General features: G+C 40.6%; 1 protein-coding gene across 1 annotated transcript in view; it reads left to right on the forward strand.

Annotated features, from left to right (window-relative positions):
* TANGO6 (transport and golgi organization 6 homolog) overlaps positions 1-26,648 on the forward strand; it is a 284,857-nt gene that overhangs the window by 107,438 nt on the left and 150,771 nt on the right. The window contains exons 13-14 of the mRNA XM_053699413.1: positions 18,778-19,122; positions 19,207-19,264. Coding sequence (XP_053555388.1) covers positions 18,778-19,122; positions 19,207-19,264 — 403 coding nt within the window. The remainder of the gene's footprint in view (positions 1-18,777; positions 19,123-19,206; positions 19,265-26,648) is intronic.

Here is a 26,648-nt window from a genome sequence, read left to right on the forward strand (position 1 = left end):
GCGAGCAAATAAAAAAAAAACTTTACATTTTTCACAATTTTAGGTTTCTCACTGAAATTATTTACAAACAGCTTGTGCTATTATGGCACAAATTGTTGTAAAAGCTTCTTTGGGATCCCCTTTGTTCAGAAATAGCAAACTTATATGGCTTTGGCACTGATTTTTGGTAATTAGAAGGCCGCTAAATGCTGCTGCGCACCACACGTAAATTATGCCCAGCAGTGAAGGGGTTAATTAGGTAGGTTGTAGGGAGCTTGCAGGGTTAATTTTAGCTTTAGGGTAGAGATCAGCCTCCCACCTGACACATCCCACCCCCTGATCCCTCCCAAACAGCTCTCTTCCCTCCCCCACCCCACAAATGTCCCCGCCATCTTAAGTACTGGCAGAAAGTCTGCCAGTACTAAATAAAAGGAGTTTTTTTTTTTTTATAAAAAAAATAAAATATTTTAGCTGTGATGGACTCCTGCCTTAGCCCCAACCTCCATGATCCCCCCCCCCCCCCCCCAGCTCTCTAACCCTCTCCCCTATCTAATTGCGGCCATCTTTGGTACTGGCAGCTGTCTGCCAGTACCCAATTTGCCCCAAAAACAAGTGTTTTTTGTTCTTTTGCTTTTTTTTATTTTTTCTGTAGTGTAGCAGCCCCCCACAATACCCCTATCCCCCTCCCCCTCCCAGATCCTTTTATATTATTTTTAAAAAAAATATTTCCCCCCCCCCTCTTCCCTCCTCATTGGTGTCAGTGTCAGTGCCAGCTAATGCGCGCTCGCATGCCGGGAGCGTGCGGGGCGTGCGCGTGCATGTGCGCGCGTGCGCGAGCGCGCATTAGCTGGCACTGACACTGACACCAATGAGGAGGGAAGAGGGGAGGGGGGAAATATTTTTTTTAAAAATAATATAAAAGGATCTGGGAGGGGGAGGGGGATAGGGGTATTGTGGGGGGCTGCTACACTACATTGCACTTCTAGGAACCGGATGCCGGGTAGCGATGGGCCGCCCACCCGCCTCCCTGTTACGCTCCCACCCACCAACGAACCGGCACCATCGCTACCGGTGCAGAGAGGGCCACAGAGTGGCTCTCTCTGCATCGGAGTCTTCTAAATGGTATTGCAGGATGCCTCCATATGGAGGCATCACTGCAATACCCTGAGAGCTGCTGGAAGCGATTGCGATCTCTTCCAGCACTCTCTTAGACAACTGACGTACCAGGTACGTCCATTGTCATTAACTGTTAGTTAATGCATGACGTACCTGGTACGTCAGTTGTCATTAAGGGGTTAAAGGGACAGCATAGCCAAAATTAAACCTTCAAGATTCAGATAGGGCATGCAATTTTAAACAACTTTCTGATTTAGTTTTATCATCAAATGTGCTTTTTTCTCTTGGTGTTCTTTGTTGAAAGCTAAAGCTAGGTAGGCTTAAATGCTAATTTCTAAGATAAACAGATACCATTGTGCTCACTCCTGTGGTGTTACCTATGAGTCAACACTGATTGGCTAAAATGTGAAACTGACATTAGGGGCAGTCTGCAAAGGCTTAGGTACAAGGTAATCACAGAGGTAAAAAGTGTATTAATATAACAGTGTTGGTTATGCAAAACTGGGGAATGGTAAATAAAGGGTTTATCTATCTTTTTAAACAATAACAATTCTGTAGTAGACTGTATCTTTAATAAACGTAGAGGAAACTTCACATTGTTAGAGTACAAACCATGCTAATTCGGTAGTAGCAAATATAGATTCATAGCACAAAATATAAGCTTAAAAACATTTAAAGGGACAGTCAACACCAGTATTTTTGTTGATTTAAAAGATAAATAATCCCTTAATTCCCCATTCCCCAGTTTGCATAACCAACACAGTTATATAAATACACTTTTTACCTCTGTAATTACCGTGTATCTAAGCCTTTGCAGACTGCCCCCTTAATTCAGTTCTTTTGACAGACTTGTATTTTAACCAATAAGTGCGGACTCCTAGGTAACTTCACGTGCATGAGCTCAATGTTATCTACATGACACACATGAACTAACGCCCTCTAGTGGTAAAAAACTCTCAAAATGCATTTAGATTAGAGGCGGCTTTCAAGGTCTAAGAAATTAGCATATGAACCTCCTAGGTTTAGCTTTTAACTAAGAATACCAAGAGAACAAAGCAAAATTGGTGATAAAAGTAAATTGGAAAGTTGTTTAGAATTACATGGCCTATTTGAATCATGAAAGTTTTTTTTTGACTTGACTGTCCCTTTAAGTATTAGTATAATTAAGCTGCATGAAAGCGTTTTACAATCCCTCATAATACTCATGAGTTGTTTTTCTTCTAAGAAAAGTGAGGTTGAATATGGAATCTGTCCAGCCATTATATCCATAAAGGTTAAGTCAGTGATAGCATAAACATATCAGTGAGTGTATGGTTTTCTCTTCTCGTACTAATACCAAGAAGCAGTAAGACTTATTTGATAGCATATGTGGTTTTTCAATTTCCCATAAGCTCCTTCTTATTGAAAGATTACACAGTACCTAGTTTGTCACAACAAACCTAGGTGGAAAAATGACAGTTTCTAAGCTGAGTCTTCTAAAATGTGCAGCTTTGGAATCTGCTGAGATCAGATTTGCTAAACATGCATCAGTATGGTTTTTGTTACCACTATAGTTGGTTAGTTACCGCATTTGGCCAAATGGGACAAGCTCAGGCACCACGTCAAGGTCTCTTCCTAGTGCCTGAGTCCCTAATACAGCCACACAACTGCAGACACACACACAAATGCAGGCTAATAAACAAACTGGGAACAAGTCAGGGTTCAAAGACTTATGTAATCACTCCGGGCGCAAGCAAAGTTTAGGAGTGGACAGCACGACCGGACCGGTTCCACATCCCATGACCCACAAACAGGCTCAGCTTTGGTTGCTATTGCACTCACATAAAGCTACACTATTTGCAGAGTCACAGGCAGTTAACCCCGGGCCTGCCTGGGTGCAGATCCAAAGGGTGAATTACAGAAACAAACAATGTTACACACATAAAAAAAGTCCAGCACTCGCTCACAAGCTCACATCTAAGAACAAAAGCAAAACTAGAAGAGTTAGTTACCGCATTTGGCCAAATGAGACAAGCAACCAAACCTCCTAATGCAAGACAATGCTAGACCTCATGTGGCTGGAGTGTGTCAGCAGTTCCTGCAAGACGAAGGCATTGATGCTATGGACTGGCCCGCCCGTTCCCCAGACCTGAATCCAATTGAGCACATCTGGGACATCATGTCTCGCTCCATCCACCGTCACATTGCACCACAGACTGTCCAGGAGTTGGCAGATGCTTTAGTCCAGGTCTGGGAGGAGATCCCTCAGGAGACCATCCGCCACCTCATCAGGAGCATGCACAAGCGTTGTAGAGAGGTCATACAGGCATGTGGAGGCCACACACACTACTGAGCCTCATTTTGACTTGTTTTAAGGACGTTACATCAAAGTTGGATCAGCCTGTAGTGTGTTTTTCCACTTTAATTTTGAGTGTGACTCCAAACCCAGAACTCCATGGGTTGAAACATTTGATTTCCATTTTTTTATTTTTGTGTGATTTTGTTGTCAGCACATTCAACTATGTAAAGAACAAAGTATTTCATTAGAATATTTAATTCATTCAGATCTAGGATGTTTTATTCACATTAGAGCAGGCAATGTTTGCATTACTATCCCATTCTAACTATGGCTTTCCCCTGCAAAGGGTATAAACACAAAGCTGATGTTCCACTCAGGAGCCACAATGCATTGCATCTTTTGAGCGGTGCATTGCCGTTGACTGGCAGCTACATGCCTTTACAAGATATGAGTGACATGGCTTTACAAATCCAGATCTTACAACTTCAACAATTTATTATGAACTTCTACGCTGCAATAGCAAAACAAGCCAAATAATCAAGAACCTTTAGATATCAAGAGGTTTTCTCTCCTGAGGTCTGATTACTATGCACATTCTTCTTGGTGTTTTAGTCATTGAATGGTTTTAGACTGTGATTTCCTTAGGTATACATCTGGGGGGTTTTGTATGAGAAGATGGACAACATGTATCTTTCTGTTTAAAGGTATTTAGTTTAAAAATATATATATTTCTTTCATGTAAATGGCAAGAGTCCATGAGCTAGTGCCGTATGGGATATACCTTCCTACCAGGAAGGGGAAAAAGCTTCCCAAACCTCAAAATGCCTATAAATACACCCCTCACCACACTCACACCTTAGTTTTACAAACGTTGCCTCCTATGGAGGTGGTGAAGTAAGTTTGTGCTTGATTTCTATGATTTCTTCTATGATAAGCGCTTCTAAGCATTCCTCTCAGAGTACAGTGTTTGTCAGTAGGATGTGAAGAGAGTATTGCCTGTTGATTTTTATGGTTTCACTCATGGGAAATCTTTTCAAGGGTTCTCTATTATCGGTCGTAGGGATTCATCTCCTACCTCCCTTTTCAGATCAACGATATACTCTTATACCATTACCTCTGCTGATAGTTTTCAGTACTGGTTTGGCTGTCTGCTATATGTGGATGGGTGTCTTTCGTTAAGTATGTAACATTATTTAAGACACTCTCAGCTATGTTTGGTGCTTTATGTTTTAAATATATGTATTTACTTATATTTGCCATGAGTCAGGTCTATGTGTATTTCCCTTTGCAGTCTAACAGTTTCAGTATGGGAATCATGTTTTAGGAAGTTATTTTTTACCTGGGGTTTAGTCTTTCTTTCCAATTTGACTTGCTTTTCCTTATTTTCGCGGCAAACTAGGCTCGTGAGGGCGCAATAATGCTATTATTTATTGCGTCATTTTTGGCGCAACACTTTTTTCGCGAATTTTCGTCTACAGTGGCGCAAGCTTAATAATTTCCTGTGTCTTTGTTAGGTTGTTTGGCGCATAGTCGCGCTTGTTATGACACGAGTTGCGTCATTTCAGGATGTTGGTTGGCGGCAAAACATTTTCAGCACTATTTGCATTGTGCGTCATGCTTGGCGCCAAATATTTTAGTTATTTGACCCCACTTCCTTTATGCTTTTTGCTCTCTTTATATTCTAGAGGGCTATGCTGTTTGCTTTTCTGCCTATTTAGCATATGCATTTTTTTCCCATTCCTGAAACTGCTATATGAGGAAATTGGATATTTGTTTAAATGTTATTTTTTCTTTTACATTTTTGCAAAGATGTCTCAGTCTGACCCTGCCTCAGAAGCTTCTGTAGGAACCATGCTGCCTAAGCACAGTTCTACCAAAACTAAGTGTATCTGTTGTAAGCAAGCTGAGATCATATCTCCGGCTATATTATGTAACAGTTGTCATGATAAGCTTTTGCTATGTCTGCTATTCCACCTTCTAATAAATGTAAAAGGTCTTTTAAAACTTCTCATAAATCTGATGAAATTTGTAATGACCGACAACATACAAAAATATCCTCCTCTGAAGAGGATCTCTCTGGTTCATAAGATCCTACTTCAGACATTGAAATTGATAAATCTTCTTATCTTTTTAAGATTGAATATATTTGTTCTTTATTGAAAGAAGTATTGGTTACTTTGGATATTGAGGAGTCTAATCCTTTTGATAACAAATCCAGTAAGCGTTTAACTTCTGTTTTTTAAACCTCCTGTGATTACTCCTGAGGTTTTTCCTGTTCCAGATGCTGTTTCTGATGTGATTGCTAAGGAATGGTCTAAGCCTGGTGCTTCTTTTAATCCTTCTTCTAGGTTCAAGAAGCTATATCCTTTACCAGTGGCTAAATTGGAGATTTGGGGAAAAGTCCGTAAGGTTGATGGGGCTATTTCTACTTTTGCCAAACGTACTTCTATTCCTATGGAAGATAGTACTTTGTTTAAGGATCCTTTAGATAGGAAGATTAAATCTTATCTAAGGAAGGCTTATTTGCATTCTGGCTATATTCTCAGGCCTTCCATTTCTATGTCTGATGTTGCAGCTGCATCAACTTTTTGGTTGGATAGCCTAGCACATCAGGAAGCAGATCCTGATTTGTCTAGCATTTTTCGTTTGCTTCAACATGCTAATCATTTTATCTGTGATGCTATTTTTGTTATCATCAAGATTGATGTTAAATCTATGTCTTTAGTTATTTTAGCTAGAAGAGCCTTATGGCTTAAATCTTGGAATGCTGACATGGTATCTACATCTAGATTATTATCTCTATCTTTCCAGGGTAATAATTTATTTGGTTCTCAGTTGGATTCTATTATTTCCAATATCACTGGGGGGAGGGAGTTTTTTTGCCTCAAGATAAAAAATCTAAGTATAAATCTAAAGCTTCTAATTGGTTTCGTTCTTTTCGTCAGAATAGAGAACAGAAAACCACTCCTTCCCCTAAAGATTCTGGTTCCAATTGGAAGCCGTCTTCAAGTTGGAATAAATCCAAGCCTTTTAAGAAACCAGCTCCCAAGTCTGCATGAAGGTGCGGCCCTCAATCCAGTTCAGCTGGTGGGGGGCAGATTGAAATTATTTCAAGACATTTGGGCAAATTCTGTTCAAAATCAGTGGATTCAGAGCATTGTCTCTCAAGGGTATCGAATAGGTTTTAGAGTAAGACCTCCTGTGAGAAGATTCTTTCTCTCTCACGTTCCAACAAATCCTGTGAAAGCTCAGACTTTTCTGAAGTGTGTTTCAGATCTAGAGCTTTCCAGGGTAATTATACCAGTTCCGCTTCAGGAACAGGGTCTGGGTTTTTATTCGAATCTATTCATTGTCCCAAAGAATGAAAATTCATTCAGACCAGTTCTGGATCTGAAGTTTTTGAATAGTTTTGTATGGGTCCCAACTTTCAAGATGGTGACTATAAGGACTATTCTACCTTTTGTTCAGCAAGGTCATTACATGTCCACAATAGACTTACAGGACGCTTATCTTCACATTCCGATTCATCCAGATCACTATCGTTGTTTTATATTCTCCTTTTTAGACAAGCATTACCAATTTGTCGCTCTTCCATTTGACCTAGCGACAGCTCCAAGAATGTTTTCAAAGGTTCTCTGTGCCCTTCTATCTGTAATCAGAGAGCAGGGTATTGCAGTATTTCCTTATTTAGACAATATCTTGGTACTGGCTCAATCTTTTCATTTAGCAGAATCTCACACATTAAACTAGTGTTGTTTCTTCAAAGACATGGTTGGAGGACCAATTTACCAAAGAGTTTCTTGATTCCTCAGACAAGGGTCACCTTTTTAAGTTTCCAGATAGATTGTGTCCATGACTCTGTCTTTAACAAACAAGAGACGAATGAAATTAGTTTCAGCCTGTCGAAACCTTCGGTCTCGATCATTCCCTTCAGTGGCTATGTGCATGGAAGTTTTAGGTCTCATGAGTGCAGCATCGGACGCGATCCCTTTGCTCGTTTTTATATGAGAACGCTGCAGCTTTGCATGTTTAATCAATGGTGCAGGGATTATACTCGGATATCACATTTGATATTCTTAAATCCCAGCATTCAACTCTCTCTGACTTGGTGGTTAGACCATCATCGTATTGTGCAAAGGGCCTCTTTTGTTCGTCCTTCCTCGACAGATGCAAGTCTTTCAAGTTGGGGAGCTGTCTTGGGGTCTCTGACAGCACAAGGGGTTTGGAATCCTCTAGAGGTGAGGTTACCAATCAATATTTTAGAACTCTGTGCTATTTTCAGAGCTTTTCAGGCTTGGCCTCTATTAAAGAGAGAACTTTTCATTCGCTTTCAGACAGACAATATCACATCTGGGACATATGTCAATCATTAGGGGGGGTTCGCAGTCCTTTAGCAATGAAAGAAGTATCACAGATACTTTCTTGGGCGGAATCCAACTCCTGTCTAATTTCTGCGATTCATATCGAAGGTGTAGACAATTGGGAAGCGGATTATCTCAGCCGTCAGACTTTACATCCGGGGGAGTGGTCTCTCCATCCAGATGTGTTTTTTCAGATTGTACAGATGTGGGGTCTTCTAGAAATATATCTGATATCTTCCTATCTAAACAGGAAAATTCCCAGATACCTTTCCAGGTCTAGGGATCCTCAGGCGGAGATGGTGGATGCGTTAGCAGGTCCTTGGTCTTACCAACTTGCTTATATTTTTCTGCCTCTAGTTCTTATTCCAAGGGTGATCTCCAAGATCATAATGGAACAAATTGCATGTGTTTCTGATAGCACCAGCATAGCCTCACAGGTTTTGGTATGCGAATCTTGTCCGGATGTCCAGTTGCCAACCTTGGTCACTTCCTTTAAGGCCAGACCTTCTGTCTCAAGGGCCGTTTTTCCATCAGGATCTCAAATCACTAAATTTGAAGGTATGGAAATTGAACGTTTAGTGCTTAGTCATAGAGGTTTATCTGACTCAGTGATTAATACTAATTTGCAGGCTCGTAACTCTGTTTCAAGGAAGGTTTATTATCGGGTTTGGAAAAACTATATTTCATGGTGTTCTTCTCATAAATTCTCTTGGCATTCTTTTAGAATTCCTAGAATTTTACAGTTTCTTCAGTACGGTTTGGATAAAGGTTTGTCTGCAAGTACTTTGAAATATCTGCTCTTTCTATTTTCATAGAAAGATTGCTAAACTTCCTGTTATTCACTGTTTTGTTCAGGCTTTGGTTCGTATCAAGCCTGTTATTAAGTATTTTTCTCCTCCATGGAGGCTTAATTTGGTTTTGAAGGTTTTGCAGGCTCCTTTTGAGCCTATGCGTTCTTTGGATATTAAACTACTTTCTTGGAAAGTATTGTTCCTTTTGGCTATCTCTTCTGCTAGAAGAGTTTCTGAATTGTCTGCTCTCTTGTGAGTCTCCTTTTCTGATTTTCCATCAGGATAAAGATGTTTTGCGGACTCCGTTTAAATTTCTTCCTAAGGTTGTGAATTCTAACAACATTAGTAGGGAAATTGTTGTTCTTTCCTTGTGTCCGAATCCTAAGAATTCTCTTGAAAAATTGTTACACTCTTTGGATGTGGTAAGGGCTTTGAAATACTATGTTGAGGCTACTAAGGATTTCAGGAAGACTTCTAGTCTATTTGTTGTCTTTTCTGGTTCTAGGAAAGGTCAGAAAGCCTCTGCCATTTCTTTGGCATCTTAGTTAAAGCTTTTGATTCACAAGGCTTATTTGGAGGCGGGACAGTCTCCGCCTCAGAGAATTACAGCTCATTCTACTAGATCAGTTCCCACATGTTGGGCTTTTAATATTATTTTCCAGTTCCTCTTTTTTGTATGCTTTTTTACTCCTTTTTACACCTCACTACTTGGCTATACGTTAAACTAAGGTGTGAGTGTGGTGGAAGGTGTATTTATAGGCATTTTGAGGTTTGGGAAAGTTTGCCCCCTCCTGGTAGGAATGTATATCCCATACGTCACTAGCTTGTGGACTCTTGCCATTATGAAAGAAATGCATTTATCTGGTAAGTTCTTACATAAATTATGTTTCTCCAACATAGGTGTGTCCGGTCCACGGCGTCATCCTTACTTGTGGGATATTCTCTTCCCCAACAGGAAATGGCAAAGAGCCCAGCAAAGCTGGTCACATGATCCCTCCTAGGCTCCGCCTACCCCAGTCATTCTCTTTGCCGTTGTACAGGCAACATCTCCACGGAGATGGCTTAGAGTTTTTTAGTGTTTAACTGTAGTTTTTATTATTCAATCAAGAGTTTGTTATTTTAAAATAGTGCTGGTATGTACTATTTACTCAGAAACAGAAAAGAGATGAAGATTTCTGTTTGTATGAGGAAAATGATTTTAGCAACCGTTACTAAAATCCATGGCTGTTCCACACAGGACTGTTGAGAGGAATTAACTTCAGTTGGGGGAACAGTGAGCAGTCTCTTGCTGCTTGAGGTATGACACATTCTAACAAGACGATGTAATGCTGGAAGCTGTCATTTTCCCTATGGGATCCGGTAAGCCATGTTTATTAAGATAGTAAATAAGGGCTTCACAAGGGCTTATTAAGACTGTAGACTTTTTCTGGGCTAAATCGATTCATTATTAACACATATTTAGCCTTGAGGAATCATTTAATCTGGGTATTTTGATAAGTTTATATCGGCAGGCACTGTTTTAGACACCTTATTCTTTAGGGGCTTTCCCAAATCATAGGCAGAGCCTCATTTTCGCGCCGGTGTTGCGCACTTGTTTTTGAGAGGCATGACATGCAGTCGCATGTGTGAGGAGCTCTGATACATAGAAAAGACTTTCTGAAGGCGTCATTTGGTATCGTATTCCCCTTTGGGCTTGGTTGGGTCTCAGCAAAGCAGATACCAGGGACTGTAAAGGGGTTAAAGTTAAAAACGGCTCCGGTTCCGTTATTTTAAGGGTTAAAGCTTCCAAATTTGGTGTGCAATACTTTTAAGGCTTTAAGACACTGTGGTGAAATTTTGGTGAATTTTGAACAATTCCTTCATATTTTTTCGCAATTGCAGTAATAAAGTGTGTTCAGTTTAAAATTTAAAGTGACAGTAACGGTTTTATTTTAAAACGTTTTTTGTACTTTGTTATCAAGTTTATGCCTGTTTAACATGTCTGAACTACCAGATAGACTGTGTTCTGAATGTGGGGAAGCCAGAGTTCCTTCTCATTTAAATAAATGTGATTTATGTGACAATGACAATGATGCCCAAGATGATTCCTCAAGCGAGGGGAGTAAGCATGGTACTGCATCATTCCCTCCTTCGTCTACACGAGTCTTGCCCACTCAGGAGGCCCCTAGTACATCTAGCGCGCCAATACTCCTTACTATGCAACAATTAACGGCTGTAATGGATAATTCTGTCAAAAACATTTTAGCCAAAATGCACACTTATCAGCGTAAGCGCGACTGCTCTGTTTTAGATACTGAAGAGCATGACGACGCTGATAATAATGGTTCTGAAGGGCCCCTAAACCAGTCTGATGGGGCCAGGGAGGTTTTGTCTGAGGGAGAAATTACTGATTCAGGGAACATTTCTCAACAAGCTGAACCTGATGTGATTACGTTTAAATTTAAGTTGGAACATCTCCGCGCTCTGCTTAAGGAGGTATTATCCACTCTGGATGATTGTGACAATTTGGTCATCCCAGAGAAACTATGTAAAATGGACAAGTTCCTAGAGGTCCCGGGGCTCCCAGAAGCTTTTCCTATACCCAAGCGGGTGGCGGACATTGTAAATAAAGAATGGGAAAGGCCCGGTATTCCTTTCGTCCCTCCCCCCATATTTAAAAAATTGTTTCCTATGGTCGACCCCAGAAAGGACTTATGGCAGACAGTCCCCAAGGTCGAGGGAGCGGTTTCCACTTTAAACAAACGCACCACTATACCCATAGAAGATAGTTGTGCTTTCAAAGATCCTATGGATAAAAAATTAGAAGGTTTACTTAAAAAGATGTTTGTTCAGCAGGGTTACCTTCTACAACCAATTTCATGCATTGTCCCTGTCGCTACAGCCGCGTGTTTCTGGTTCGATGAGCTGATAAAGGCGGTCGATAGTGATTCTCCTCCTTATGAGGAGATTATGGACAGAATCAATGCTCTCAAATTGGCTAATTCTTTCACCCTAGACGCCACTTTGCAATTGGCTAGGTTAGCGGCTAAGAATTCTGGGTTTGCTATTGTGGCGCGCAGAGCGCTTTGGTTGAAATCTTGGTCAGCTGATGCGTCTTCCAAGAACAAGCTACTTAACATTCCTTTCAAGGGGAAAACGCTGTTTGGCCCTGACTTGAAAGAGATTATCTCTGATATCACTGGGGGTAAGGGCCACGCCCTTCCTCAGGATCGGCCTTTCAAGGCAAAAAATAAACCTAATTTTCGTCCCTTTCGTAGAAACGGACCAGCCCAAAGTGCTACGTCCTCTAAGCAAGAGGGTAATACTTCTCAAGCCAAGCCAGCTTGGAGACCAATGCAAGGCTGGAACAAGGGAAAGCAGGCCACGAAACCTGCCACTGCTACCAAGACAGCATGAAATGTTGGCCCCCGATCCGGGACCGGATCTGGTGGGGGGCAGACTCTCTCTCTTCGCTCAGGCTTGGGCAAGAGATGTTCTGGATCCTTGGGCGCTAGAAATAGTCTCCCAAGGTTATCTTCTGGAATTCAAGGGGCTTCCCCCAAGGGGGAGGTTCCACAGGTCTCAGTTGTCTTCAGACCACATAAAAAGACAGGCATTCTTACATTGTGTAGAAGACCTGTTAAAAATGGGAGTGATTCATCCTGTTCCATTAGGAGAACAAGGGATGGGGTTCTACTCCAATCTGTTCATAGTTCCCAAAAAAGAGGGAACGTTCAGACCAATCTTAGATCTCAAGATCTTAAACAAGTTTCTCAAGGTTCCATCGTTCAAGATGGAAACCATTCGAACTATTCTTCCTTCCATCCAGGAAGGTCAATTCATGACCACGGTGGATTTAAAGGATGCGTATCTACATATTCCTATCCACAAGGAACATCATCGGTTCCTAAGGTTCGCATTCCTGGACAAGCATTACCAGTTCGTGGCGCTTCCTTTCGGATTAGCCACTGCTCCAAGGATTTTCACAAAGGTACTAGGGTCCCTTCTAGCTGTGCTAAGACCAAGGGGCATTGCTGTAGTACCTTACTTGGACGACATTCTGATTCAAGCGTCGTCCCTTCCTCAAGCAAATGCTCACACGGACATTGTCCTGGCCTTTCTCAGATCTCACGGATGGAAAGTGAACGTGGAAAAGAGTTCTCTATCTCCGTCAACAAGGGTTCCCTTCTTGGGAACAATAATAGACTCCTTAGAAATGAGGATTTTTCTGACAGAGGCCAGAAAAACAAAACTTCTAGACTCTTGTCGGATACTTCATTCCGTTCCTCTTCCTTCCATAGCGCAGTGCATGGAAGTGATAGGTTTGATGGTAGCGGCAATGGACATAGTTCCTTTTGCGCGCATTCATCTAAGACCATTACAACTGTGCATGCTCAGTCAGTGGAATGGGGACTATACAGACTTGTCTCCGAAGATACAAGTAAATCAGAGGACCAGAGACTCACTCCGTTGGTGGCTGTCCCTGGACAACCTGTCACAAGGGATGACCTTCCGCAGACCAGAGTGGGTCATTGTCACGACCGACGCCAGTCTGATGGGCTGGGGCGCGGTCTGGGGATCCCTGAAAGCTCAGGGTCTTTGGTCTCGGGAAGAATCTCTTCTACCGATAAATATTCTGGAACTGAGAGCGATATTCAATGCTCTCAAGGCTTGGCCTCAGCTAGCGAGGGCCAAGTTCATACGGTTTCAATCAGACAACATGACAACTGTTGCGTACATCAACCATCAGGGGGGAACAAGGAGTTCCCTAGCGATGGAAGAAGTGACCAAAATCATTCTATGGGCGGAGTCTCACTCCTGCCACCTGTCTGCTATCCACATCCCAGGAGTGGAAAATTGGGAAGCGGATTTTCTGAGTCGTCAGACATTGCATCCGGGGGAGTGGGAACTCCATCCGGAAATCTTTGCCCAAGTCACTCAACTGTGGGGCATTCCAGACATGGATCTGATGGCCTCTCGTCAGAACTTCAAAGTTCCTTGCTACGGGTCCAGATCCAGGGATCCCAAGGCGGCTCTAGTGGATGCACTAGTAGCACCTTGGACCTTCAAACTAGCTTATGTGTTCCCGCCGTTTCCTCTCATCCCCAGGCTGGTAGCCAGGATCAATCAGGAGAGGGCGTCGGTGATCTTGATAGCTCCTGCGTGGCCACGCAGGACTTGGTATGCAGATCTGGTGAATATGTCATCGGCTCCACCATGGAAGCTACCTTTGAGACGAGACCTTCTTGTTCAGGGTCCGTTCGAACATCCGAATCTGGTCTCACTCCAGCTGACTGCTTGGAGATTGAACGCTTGATCTTATCGAAGCGAGGGTTCTCAGATTCTGTTATCGATACTCTTGTTCAGGCCAGAAAGCCTGTAACTAGAAAGATTTACCACAAAATTTGGAAAAAATATATCTGTTGGTGTGAATCTAAAGGATTCCCTTGGGACAAGGTTAAGATTCCTAAGATTCTATCCTTCCTTCAAGAAGGATTGGAAAAAGGATTATCTGCAAGTTCCCTGAAGGGACAGATTTCTGCCTTGTCTGTGTTACTTCACAAAAAGCTGGCAGCTGTGCCAGATGTTCAAGCCTTTGTTCAGGCTCTGGTTAGAATCAAGCCTGTTTACAAACCTTTGACTCCTCCTTGGAGTCTCAACTTAGTTCTTTCAGTTCTTCAGGGGGTTCCGTTTGAACCCTTACATTCCGTTGATATTAAGTTATTATCTTGGAAAGTTTTGTTTTTGGTTGCAATTTCTTCTGCTAGAAGAGTTTCAGAATTATCTGCTCTGCAGTGTTCTCCTCCTTATCTGGTGTTCCATGCAGATAAGGTGGTTTTACGTACTAAACCTGGTTTTCTTCCAAAAGTTGTTTCTAACAAAAACATTAACCAGGAGATTATCGTACCTTCTCTGTGTCCGAAACCAGTTTCGAAGAAGGAACGTTTGTTGCACAATTTGGATGTTGTTCGCGCTCTAAAATTCTATTTAGATGCTACAAAGGATTTTAGACAAACATCTTCCTTGTTTGTTGTTTATTCCGGTAAAAGGAGAGGTCAAAAAGCAACTTCTACCTCTCTCTCTTTTTGGATTAAAAGCATCATCAGATTGGCTTACGAGACTGCCGGACGGCAGCCTCCCGAAAGAATCACAGCTCATTCCACTAGGGCTGTGGCTTCCACATGGGCCTTCAAGAACGAGGCTTCTGTTGATCAGATATGTAGGGCAGCGACTTGGTCTTCACTGCACACTTTTACCAAATTTTACAAGTTTGATACTTTTGCTTCTTCTGAGGCTATTTTTGGGAGAAAGGTTTTGCAAGCCGTGGTGCCTTCCATTTAGGTGACCTTATTTGCTCCCTCCCTTCATCCGTGTCCTAAAGCTTTGGTATTGGTTCCCACAAGTAAGGATGACGCCGTGGACCGGACACACCTATGTTGGAGAAAACAGAATTTATGTTTACCTGATAAATTACTTTCTCCAACGGTGTGTCCGGTCCACGGCCCGCCCTTGTTTTTTAATCAGGTCTGATAATTTATTTTCTTTAACTACAGTCACCACGGTATCATATGGTTTCTCCTATGCAAATATTCCTCCTTAACGTCGGTCGAATGACTGGGGTAGGCGGAGCCTAGGAGGGATCATGTGACCAGCTTTGCTGGGCTCTTTGCCATTTCCTGTTGGGGAAGAGAATATCCCACAAGTAAGGATGACGCCGTGGACCGGACACACCGTTGGAGAAAGTAATTTATCAGGTAAACATAAATTCTGTTTTTTTAAATAATATATTTATTGTAGCTATATGTGGTTTTGGAATTTTTCTTATCTAGAAATACCAGTATGGGAAAAACACTTTCTTTTAAAATGACATACCTACTACAAATGCTCTTCCCTCCTTACTCTGATAATGATATGTATGTGACGTTGATAAGAAGGTCAATCATTGCAATACATTTGCGAGTAGACACGGGTCTTTCCTTCTAATGGCAATGAGGGTCCACAAAAACATTCATAACCTACGAGAAATCTATACTTGGCACAGAACATTGAAACATCCCTCCAACTTCCTCTACCCTCCCAGTAGTTGTTTGGCTTGTTTCATGGAGGTTGGCATAGAGAGAGGTGCTCGGCTAAAGGATCATTCCGATATATCTAAGGTATTATCTCCGGATCCGTAGACGTGAGAGGCACTTGACTGGTGGCAGTCACGGAATCCTGTAATTCAGAGAATGTGTTTCTATGTCCACCTTGAGTGAATATTACCACAAATGCGAGTTTATCAGGGTGGGGCGCTGTGTGAGGTTCTCTGAGGATTCGGGGAACCTGGCGCTTGGAGGAAGAGACTCTCCCCATAAAGTTCTGGATTTGGGGGCCATCTTCAATTCTTCTCTCATGGCCTCATCCTCGTTCCGCCTGTTATTTTGATTCCATTCTGACAATATCAAATGTGTGACTTATGTCATTCATCTGGGCATACCTCAAAGCTCTGGAGGACTGGGAAGTAAATTTCTGAGCAGAAAATGGTCCCTAGTCTAGGAGTTGTCTGCAAGATCATTCACAGATGGGGGTGTCCAGAGATAGACCTTGGCCTCCCGTCTCATTGCCAATTTCCGAGAATAAGGTTGAGATTGAGAGACCCTCAGGCGGAGCTAGTGGACACACGGTCCCCTGGCATTTCAATCTAGTGTACTTTTCTTTCCTCTGTTTGTGCTACTACTATGAGTCGTAGCGCGGATCAATCTGGAGAAAATGTACCCGATACTTTGGGCCCTGGCGTGACCACGCTTGCCTTTCTATGCAGACCTAGTGAAAATGTCATCTGTTCTTCTGTGGTAGTTGCCTCTGAGGCCGGACCTTCTAGAGAAAGGCACATTCTTCTAAAGTTAAATACTTTGAGGATGTCTGCTTGGAGGTTGAGCGGCTAGTCTTGTCTCAAAGGGGATCTCTGAGAATGTAAACCATACTCTCATCAGGGACGGAAGCCTTTTCCTAGACGTACAGTGGATATAAAAGTCTACACACCCCTGTTAAAATATCAGGTTTCTGTGATGTAACAAAATGAGACAAAGATGAATCATTTCAGAACTTTTTCGACCTTTTAATGTAACCTATAAACTGTAAAATTCAATTGAAAAACAAACTGAAATCTTTAAGGTGGAGGTAAGTAAAAATAATACAAAGATAATAATATGGTTGCATAAGTGTGCACACCCATAAACTAATACTTGGTTGAAGCACCTTTTGATTTTATTACAGCACTCAGTATTTTTGGGTATGAGTCTATCAGCATGGCACATCTTGACTTGGCAAGATTCGCCCACTCTTCTTTGCAAAAACACTCCAAATCTGTCAGATTACAAGAGCATCTCCTGTGCACAGCCCTCTTCAGATCACCACACAGATTTTCGATCGGATTCAGGTCTGGGCTCTGGCTGGGCCATTCCAAAACTTTAATCATCTTCTGGTGAAGCTATTCCTTTGTTGATTTGGATGTATGCTTTTGGTCGTTTTAATGCTGAAAGATGAAGTTCCTCTTCATGCTCAGCTTTCTAGCAGAAGCCTGAAGGTTTTGTGCCAATATTGACTAGTATTTGGAACTGTTCAGAATTCCCTCTACCTTGACTAAGGCCCCAGTTCCAGCTGAAGAAAAACAAACCCAAAGCATGATGCTGCCACCACCATGCTCCACTGTGAGTATGGTATTCTTTAGGTGATGTGCATTGTTGTTTTTGCACCAAACATATCTTTTGGAATTATGGCCAAAAAGTTCAACCTTGGTTTCAGCAGACCTTAACACCTTTTCCCACATGCTTTTGGGAGACTTCAGATGTGTTTTTACAAAATTTAGCTGGGCTTGGATGTTTTATTTTTTTGTAAGAATAGGCTTCCATCTTGCCACTCTACCCCATAGCCCAGACATATGAAGAATATGGGAGATTGTTGTCACATGTACCACACAGCCAGTACTTGCCAGATATTCCAGCAGATCCTTTAATGTTGCTTTAGGCCTCTTGGCAGCCTCCCAGACCAGTTTTTTTCTCATCTTTTCATCGATTTTGGAAATCATCAATTATAATGTCACTATTGCTCCATATACTCTCCACTTGATGATGACTGTCTTCACTGTGTTCCATGTTATATCTAATGCCTTGGAAATTGTATTTATCATAAGGTCTGGGGGGCATTCCTTTATTATTGTGAATACTGGGAAATTTCATGGCATAGAGTGAGGATTCCATATATCCTGCAGTTCTTTCAGGATGGTCAGGAGAAGAGCCTGTCAACTTCCTCCCTTAAAGGGACACTGAACCCAAATTTTTTCTTTTGTGATTCAGATAGAGCATGACATTTAAAGCAACTTTCTAATTTACTCCTATTATCAAATTTTCTTCATTCTCTTGGTAACTTTATTTTAAATGCAAGAATATAAGTTTAGATGCCGGCCCATTTTTGTTTAACAACCTGGGTTCTTGCTGATTGGTGAATAAATTCATCCACCAATAAAAAGTGCTGTCCAGACTGCTGAACTAAAAAACTTAGATGCCTTCTTTTTTAAATAAAGATAAGAGAATGAAGAAAAATTGATAATAGGAGTAAATTAGAAAGTTGCCTAAAATTGCATGCTCTATCTGAATCACGAAAGAAAAAAATTGGGTTCAGTGTCCCTTTAAGGGGTTTCAGTTTGATGTTGCAAAAGTTGGCTCATTTTGCCAGATGTTCAGGTGTTGTTCAGGCAATTGCTAGGTTTAGACCTGTTTGTCATTCCTGTTGCTCCTCCATGGAACCTTATCTGTGTTCTTTAACAGGCTTCACTTGAGCCTATACATTCTGTTGATATCAAGTTGCTTACTTGGGATGTGATCCTTGATATTCCATTCTGCTAAGGCGGTACAGAGGTCAAATCTATGATTTTTACCTAACGTTTTGTCTTTTCTCATCATCAACCAGACAATTGTGGTACATTTAGCCACCAATCAGCAAGCGCTACCCAGGTGCTGAACTAAAAATCGTTCGGCTCCTAAACTTAGATTTCTGCTTTTCAAATAAAGATAGCAAGCGAACAAAGAAAAATTGCTAATATGAGTAAATTAGAAAGTTGCTTAAAATTTTTGCTCTATCTAAATCATGAAAGAAAAATGTGGGCTTAGTGTCCATTTAAGTATCTTATATATGCAATAATCATTATACTTTTTGTAATGCTAATGTATTGATTTTCTAGGAGATAACAATTCAAATACAATGTGTATCCTGTTACTCCCTCTCCTCCATACAGTTAACATCTGCTGATTTCGGACACATGAAGAGGTTGCTGCCAATATTGGAACAGATTTCCCAATCCCACCAAGAACTAGTTATTCAGGAGCTGGCAAATGATCTACGGATCAGCATTGCCACACACTGTGCTATCCAGCTGCCCCAGAGAACCGCAGCCAGTAGTCAGAACCCAGAGAGAAAAGAAGCACAAAAAAGATCACCAGACACAGTCGACTTTCAGGAGATACTGAGTTCAGCAAGCGATACTGACATACCCACTCGAGCAGCTGCCCTGCGCACTTTGATTCGATTACTAGAGCAGAAAGACCCCCGTGTTCTGGAGTTTCAGGGGCAGGCACTGCAGGTGAGAGGGAGACAATGATCCTCTTTCTGACCTATGTATTTCTGTCCTATCCGCTGACTAACTAACATTATGATTTTGTTTCAGCTGTTTCTAGAAAACCTGGAGCAAGAGGATTCTTTTGTATATCTGTCGGCAATTCAAGGTAACGTCACATGACTCTGAGCTTGAGCAACTAATGATGGTAATTTGTTTCATGGGAGCCGTCAGATATAGTTTACAGTCAAAAAAGTATTTTATCTGCACTTTCAAGTTAGAAGTTGGAAAAAAAACTCACCAAGTAAACAACACCTGTATGTTAGGACATCTATACCAGGTTTATCTATCGTTCTTTCCTTCATTAGTGACTACAAAGCAGATTATATGGACTGACATTTATGGGAAGGTCTAAGTATCACAAGATATTATAAGATATTCTTTATAAATCTGTTTTGTCTCCGGCCCTTGAGGATTGAGAACTGAACAAGTGTGCAAGTGCAGGTCATAATGCTGAGCTTTGGGAGTGGGTTTAAATAGCTTTGTGTTTTAAGTGTGCCAATTGTGAACATAAGACAAAGTGGTCTGTGTTCTGGGCCTCTTAAAACTAGAGAAGAGAAGCAGAACAGAGAGGCATTGCCTGACTTTGATCTCAGAGATGAGAAATCTATTTATAAATTGTTTGCATGGATAAGTTACTTTTCAAACAAACAGGTTGTTACATATATAGTGCAATACTCCTCCTGATATAAGTTCTATACTGAATCTCCCAGCTTGTATGCATGCAGTATGTTGGGTTTGTGTAAGCTATTATTTTCAATTAAATTATTTTAGGTATAGAATGAATTTCTTAATAGAAGTTATATATCTATCTATATATGTGTGTGTGTATGGTTAATCAATCTCATACCGAGTGTATCCTTTATGTATTATTATTTTCTGTGCTTACATTTCACAATATAGTGTACACCTGTACAATGTGATGTTGTGAAATATAAGCATTGAAAAGCAGTGGAAAGTTTATTGAATTTTATTATATATATATATATATATATATATATATATATATATATATATATAATTGAAAACAACCGATATAGACAAATAAAGCTATGGCCCCATGGGGCCACAAGAACATATAAGGGGAGGCATGGGAGCAGTGGCATGGGTAACATATAAGGGGAGGCATGGGAGCAGTTTATGCTCACCGCTCACTTACAGACAGCAGTTGGTATTACGGGTTTTTACAAACCCGGTGTTAACTGCAAAAAATTTTGCTCCACATCTCACCTCAATACCAGTGCTTCTTACGTTAGTGGTGAGCTGGTAAAACGTGCTTGTGCACGATTTCCCCATAGGAATCAATGGGGGAGAGCCGGCTGAAAAAAAAACTAACACCTGCAAAAAAACAGCATTTAGCTCCTAACGCAGCCCCATTGATTCCTGTGGGGAAATAAAAGTTATGTCTACACCTAACACTCTAACATGAACCCTGAGTCTAAACACCCCTAATCTTACACTTATTAACCCCTAATCTGCTGCCCCCGACATCGCCGACACCTACATTATATTATTAACCCATAATCTGCCGCCACCTACATTATATGTATGAACCCCTAATCTGCTGCCCCGAACATCGCCGACACCTACATTATATTTATTAACCCCTAATCTTCCGCCCCCAATGTCGCCGCAACCTAACTACATTTATTAACCCCTAATCTGCCGCCCCCAACGTCGCCACCACTATAATAAAGTTATTAACCCCTAAACCTAAGTCTAACCCTAACCCCACCTAACTTAAATATAATTTAAATAAATCTAAATAAAATTACTACAATTAACTAAATAATTCCTATTTAAAACTAAATACTTATCTATAAAATAAACCCTAAGCTAGCTACAATATAACTAATAGTTACATTGTAGCTAGCTTAGGGTTTTTTTTTATTTTTATTTTACAGGCAAGTTTGTATTTATTTTAACTAGGTACAATAGTTATTAAATAGTTATTAACTATTTAATAACTACCTAGTTAAAATAAAGACAAATTTACCTGTAAAATAAAACCTAACCTAAATTACAATTACACCTAACACTACACTACAATTAAATTAATTACCTAAATTAAATACAATTAATTACAATTAAATAAAATTATCTAAAGTACAAAAAAACCCCACTAAATTACAGAAAATAATATAGAAATTACAAGATTTTTAAACTAATTACACCTATTCTAATTCCCCTAACAAAATTAAAAAAAAAGCCCCCCCCCACCCCCAAATAAAAAAAAAGCCCTACCCTACACTAAATTACAAATAGCCCTTAAAAGGGCCTTTTGCGGGGCATTGCCCCAAAGTAATCCGCTCTTTTACCTGAAAAAAAATTACAATTCCACCCCCAACATTAAAACCCACCACCCACACAACCAACCCTACTCTAAAACCCACCCATTCCCCTCTTAAAAAAACCTAACACTAACCCCCTGAAGATCACCTTACCGGGAGATGTCTTCACCCAACCAGGCCGAAGTCCTCAACGAAGCCGGGAGAAGTCTTCATCCAAGCCGGGCGAAGTGGTCCTCCAGACGGGCAGAAGTCTTCATCCAGACAGCATCTTCTATCTTCATCCGACGGCCTCCTCTTCTTCCGACGGCTAAACACAGAATGAAGGTTCCTTTAAATGACGTCATCCAAGATGGCGTCCCTTCAATTCCGATTGGCTGATAGAATTCTATCAGCCAATCGGAATTAAGGTAGAAAAAATCCTATTGGCTGATGCAATCAGCCAATAGGATTGAATTGGCATTCTATTGACTGATTGGAACAGCCAATAGAATGCCAGCTCAATCCTATTGACTGATTGGATCAGCCAATAGGATTGAGTGAACAGTTGGATAATTGGCAGTTTTGTGGTCTGCTTCAGTGACCACAAATTATAAAAAAATTAGTTTAGTTGAGGAAAGGTACTAATAGGGAAATTATTAATCTTATTTACAGCAAAAAAACATTGCACCTATTTCTATAACATTTGTTATTCAAGTAGATTTTATTTCCTAGTACTTACTTTTGTTTGGTGGAAAAAAACAAGCAATATTTTCTGAGCTATAAAGCGTTAAAGTTGCCTTAGTTCAGACATCCTTAGTAGAAAAAATAAGAAGATAAATGTAGTCATGCTCAGTAGTGTTTTCCCATAGCTTCACTGTACCAAGATGGACACAGCTTGGATCCATAAAGCATGTGAAGATGACAGTATAGACATTGTAACTGATCAGCAACACATTTTACATAGATGCAGCCCCATGGCATTAATGCTGATGACAACTACCTTCCGTGCCACTCACTCTGCCAGTCTCAGCGGTACTCCTATACCTCATATCTTATGCTAAGGCATGACCCGGACACTGAGGGCTTAGTCAGGGTAGCGACATACGCCATCCTAATTGTCATTGCATTCTCTAAACACACCTTTGTACTACACAAGCAGCACCCTCATTCTCACTGTGCACACAGCACTCGTGTTAAAAAATTAGGAAATTAAAAAACGTATGTCAGTTCCAGAGTTGCCAATAAAAATGTAAAAGCATATATATATATAAAAACAGCTGTGTGTGTGCATGTGGGGTGGGCATAAAAACATCAGGACAAAGGAGATTGTATAATAAAGCCATTTTTACTTTGGTACAATTTTTTTTTTTTTTTTTTTGATCCATTATGGATTTGAGCACAGATAACGATTTCTAAACTTTGGACAGTATTGTCAAAGTGTTTTTCCAAAAATCACAATCCAAAAATGCCATCTGAAGCTTGAAATAGTGCATCATTTATCTCACAATGTTGTATTCAAAAACTAAATACGCAAACAAACATCGCAGGTTGACTCAAGTGTGTAGTGACACTAATAGCTGAGGTGTGCAAATATCTTCTTGCTCTCTAAAACCATAGGGATACACTGTCGTTCTAGTTGTAATGTGCATTTGTTGGATTATCGATTTTGCTAATTTTTTATTAGTGTAATAGTTATTTATTTAACTTCAGTTGATCAAGCAGGAAGCGTTTCTCTTTTTTGGCTATGTTGCTTTCTAACATCATCCAATACGGTGGCGGTTGTCGAATTCAAAAGAATTTGGGGTTCTCAGTAGTAAGTTGAAAAGAGTTTGGGATTTATCAAGCAATTTTAGATGTAGAATTTGATAACTTAAAAGTGGCTCCTTAAAGAGATATGAAACCCACATTTTGTCGTTCATGATTTAGGTAGAGCATGCAAATTTAAGCAAGTTTCTAATTTACTCAATGTTTGGTTCAGCACCCTGGGTAGAGCTTGCTGATTGATGACTACATTAAGCCACCAATCAGCAAGCGCTACCCAGACACTGAACCAAATATGGGCCGGCTACTAAGCTTACATTACTACTTTTTCAAATAAAGATACCAAGAGAACAAAGAAAAATTGATAATAAGGAGTAAATTAGAAAGTTGCTTAAAATTGCATGCTCTGTCTGAATCATTAAAGGAAACATTTGGGTTTCATAACCCTTTAAATATGTCAACGATTTGGATTGGGATCAGATAAAATAGAACCAGGAGTATGTTAAGTATAGGACTGGTTGTTGTTTTTTTTCTGAAAGAATAGGGGGAAAAGGACTGACAATAACGAATTAAGGACTAGATTACTAGTGGAGCGCTTTTTAGTGCTTTGGCTTGCACACTGCGCTAGAAGCATGCTTTTTGCACGCATCAGGTTGAGCTCGTATTACTAGTTGAAAGTAAACTGTTTTCGCTCCGGCACTAACCCAAAAAGTTGAACTTAGAATATTACGTGCGCAATAACGTATTCTCCCATAGAAGTCAATCGCTAACCCGATCACATATTCTCAAGCGCGCTAACCTGACATGAAAATGTTCCATTTATTCATAAATACATATTTCTATATATATCTGATGGTATTTTGGCACAATATACGTGTGTAAGTGTGTGTATATATATATATATATATATATATATATATTCCCCTATGTACAGAACATTGTAATGTGAATATGTACAGTAAAAACATTAAAACCTTTATTAAAATATGAATATTGCATAAAAATGATTTTACATGTTTTCATCTACTGGACTATAACGGGCTCCAATGCACTTATGCGCGTTAATTTCAATTGCGCTCAAGCGATCATGTTTACTTTCAACTTGTAATACACTCGCTACTCCCTACGCACGCAAACAGGCGCAATAAACCCGATATCGCTCGCGTGCAACCCCTAAATTAGCTCATTTTAATCATGTTGACAATGAAATCTGCTCACCGACAGCCTTGTTCATGTCACTAATTATCAAACGATAGACTGTGATCAACCCTTGTATTTCTAAACAACTCTGACCATAAAATAATTGTGAGATCTGTTTTATTGTCTAAACAACTCTGACCGTAAAATAATTGTGAGCTTTGTTTTACTTTCTTTTAAGAATCAATAGAAAGTTATTTAGCAGCCATGTAGGGAGAGTATCCACTGTAAATTTGATGTGTGGTGTTTTGCTGTCCATCAGCTATTTCTTTTACATGGTTTTCAACCGAAAGAGTTTTGTAACTACATATTGAGGACATAAATAGAGGAAATTCCCAAAAGTCTTCATAGGTTAGTTAAAGGGACACTGTACTGTATTTTTTTCCCTTTAATGTGTTTCATATGACTTGTTGAGTATTATATGTGTGGGAAAATGTTCCTTCATATTTATTTTTTTATTAGCTGTTTCGGCTCATTAAATCCATCATATTTTCATCCAAAGGATAGGTCCTACAGAGAAATTAGACCATTTAATGTTAACTATTTTGTACACTAAAAGTTAGGTATTGAAATATTAGTTAAGGCTGAGGAGTTTAATTAGCAAAACTAGCTATTTCAGATACAAACACCTCTCTCTCTTTACCACCCTCCACTGGGAGGTTAATTTACTCTGTTATCTCTTGTTTTGATAGCTTTTCTACAGAGCATACAAACATGTTCATATTTAATTTTAACAGTAGTGAAAGTCCACAATCCTTACTCTTGGGAAATACATCACCTGGCCACCAGGAGGAGGCAAAGACACCCTACACCAGAGCTTTGGGTATCCCTCCTACTTCCCTTCTTTGCTTTATTTAGGAGAGGGCAATGAAAGAGGTGTTCTGTATTATGTTCACCCTCAATAGATAGTTCTTTGAAGAGAGGGTTAGGAGAGTATGGCAAGGGTTTTTAGGAAATTTCTGAAGTGTCTTGCCTACTCGCAGGCCAATGGTGTTGCTGGGAAGTTCCTAAGCCTGCTCCTGTTTTTTGCCAAGTGCATGCACTTCTGCAGAGTAAGTCCTACACTGTTAGTTACAGGACAGGACTTTTTACCATTATTGTCTTTCTGGCTTTCGGGAGCAACCAGAGTCAGAGGCAGTCTTGTTGAGTGTGTGGGCAGTTGTACTTGGTAAGGGTCCCTGGGAGCTAATTGGGGGCACAGTGTGTCCTTCCTTTGTCATTACCATATCTCAATATGGAGGGGCATCACCCAGACCGGGTTACATCTGTATATTCTTGGGCTTTATGGAGCTCTCTTTTTGGGAACCTAGCCCTTTAATTTCTTGGACGGGGCTATTTCTACTTTAGCTAAATGGACTACTATCCCCATGGTCAGGAAACTGGACAGTTATCTGAGAAAGTATTTTCTTCAGGGGTCTTCATTTTCAGCCGGTGGTCAGTATTGTAGCAGTTGCTGGTGCAAAGCTATGACTACGGCTCAACAGCTGAAACGCGTCAGCTGATCTGGACATACATTCTTCCACAATGCACTTTGTTGTTTCAAGCTTTTAATTTTGTGAAAAAAAGGGAATTTCTCAATTTGGACAGCTTCGGACTCTACCTTTCTTTTCTAGTCCTGGTCATGTTGTCTAAGTCACGTTTTCTGTCTTTAGCCTTTAACGGTAAGACCCTTTTTGGCCCTGATTTAGATTCTATTATTTCCACAGTGACTGGAAGCAAGGGAGCTTTCTTGCCTCAGGACAAAAAATCCAGAACTATGTGAAGATATGCATCCTTCAGTACCATTCATCCGCTTTTAATCAGACAATATAATGACTTGGCGTACATCAATCATCAGGGTGGCGCACGCAGTACTCTAGCAATGCAGGAGGTTTCTCGCATCCTGCATTGGGCAGAGGAACACCAGCTATTCACATCTGGGAGTCGGAATACTGAAGCTGTCAGTCAGTTCACCAAGGAGAACGATCTCTAAATTAGGAGATCTTCGATCAATTGGTTGCCAGGTGGGGTAGTCGCATACTTCCAAGAAATGGGTCAAGATCAAGGGACCCACAAGCGGAGCTGATAGATGCCTTAATGAGTCCTTGCATTATCAACTAGTCTATCTGTTTTCTTCCAATTCTTCTCCTGCTTAGAGTGGTAGCACGTCTCAAACAGGAGAGGGTTTCAGTGATTCTCATAGCTCCAGTGCGACTGTGCAGAACCTGCTATGCTGACTTAGTGCAGATGACCAACAATTCTCCATGGTGTCTTCCGCTGAAACCG

Source organism: Bombina bombina, chromosome 1 (genome assembly GCF_027579735.1).
Source record: "Bombina bombina isolate aBomBom1 chromosome 1, aBomBom1.pri, whole genome shotgun sequence".
Lineage (NCBI taxonomy): Eukaryota > Metazoa > Chordata > Amphibia > Anura > Bombinatoridae > Bombina > Bombina bombina.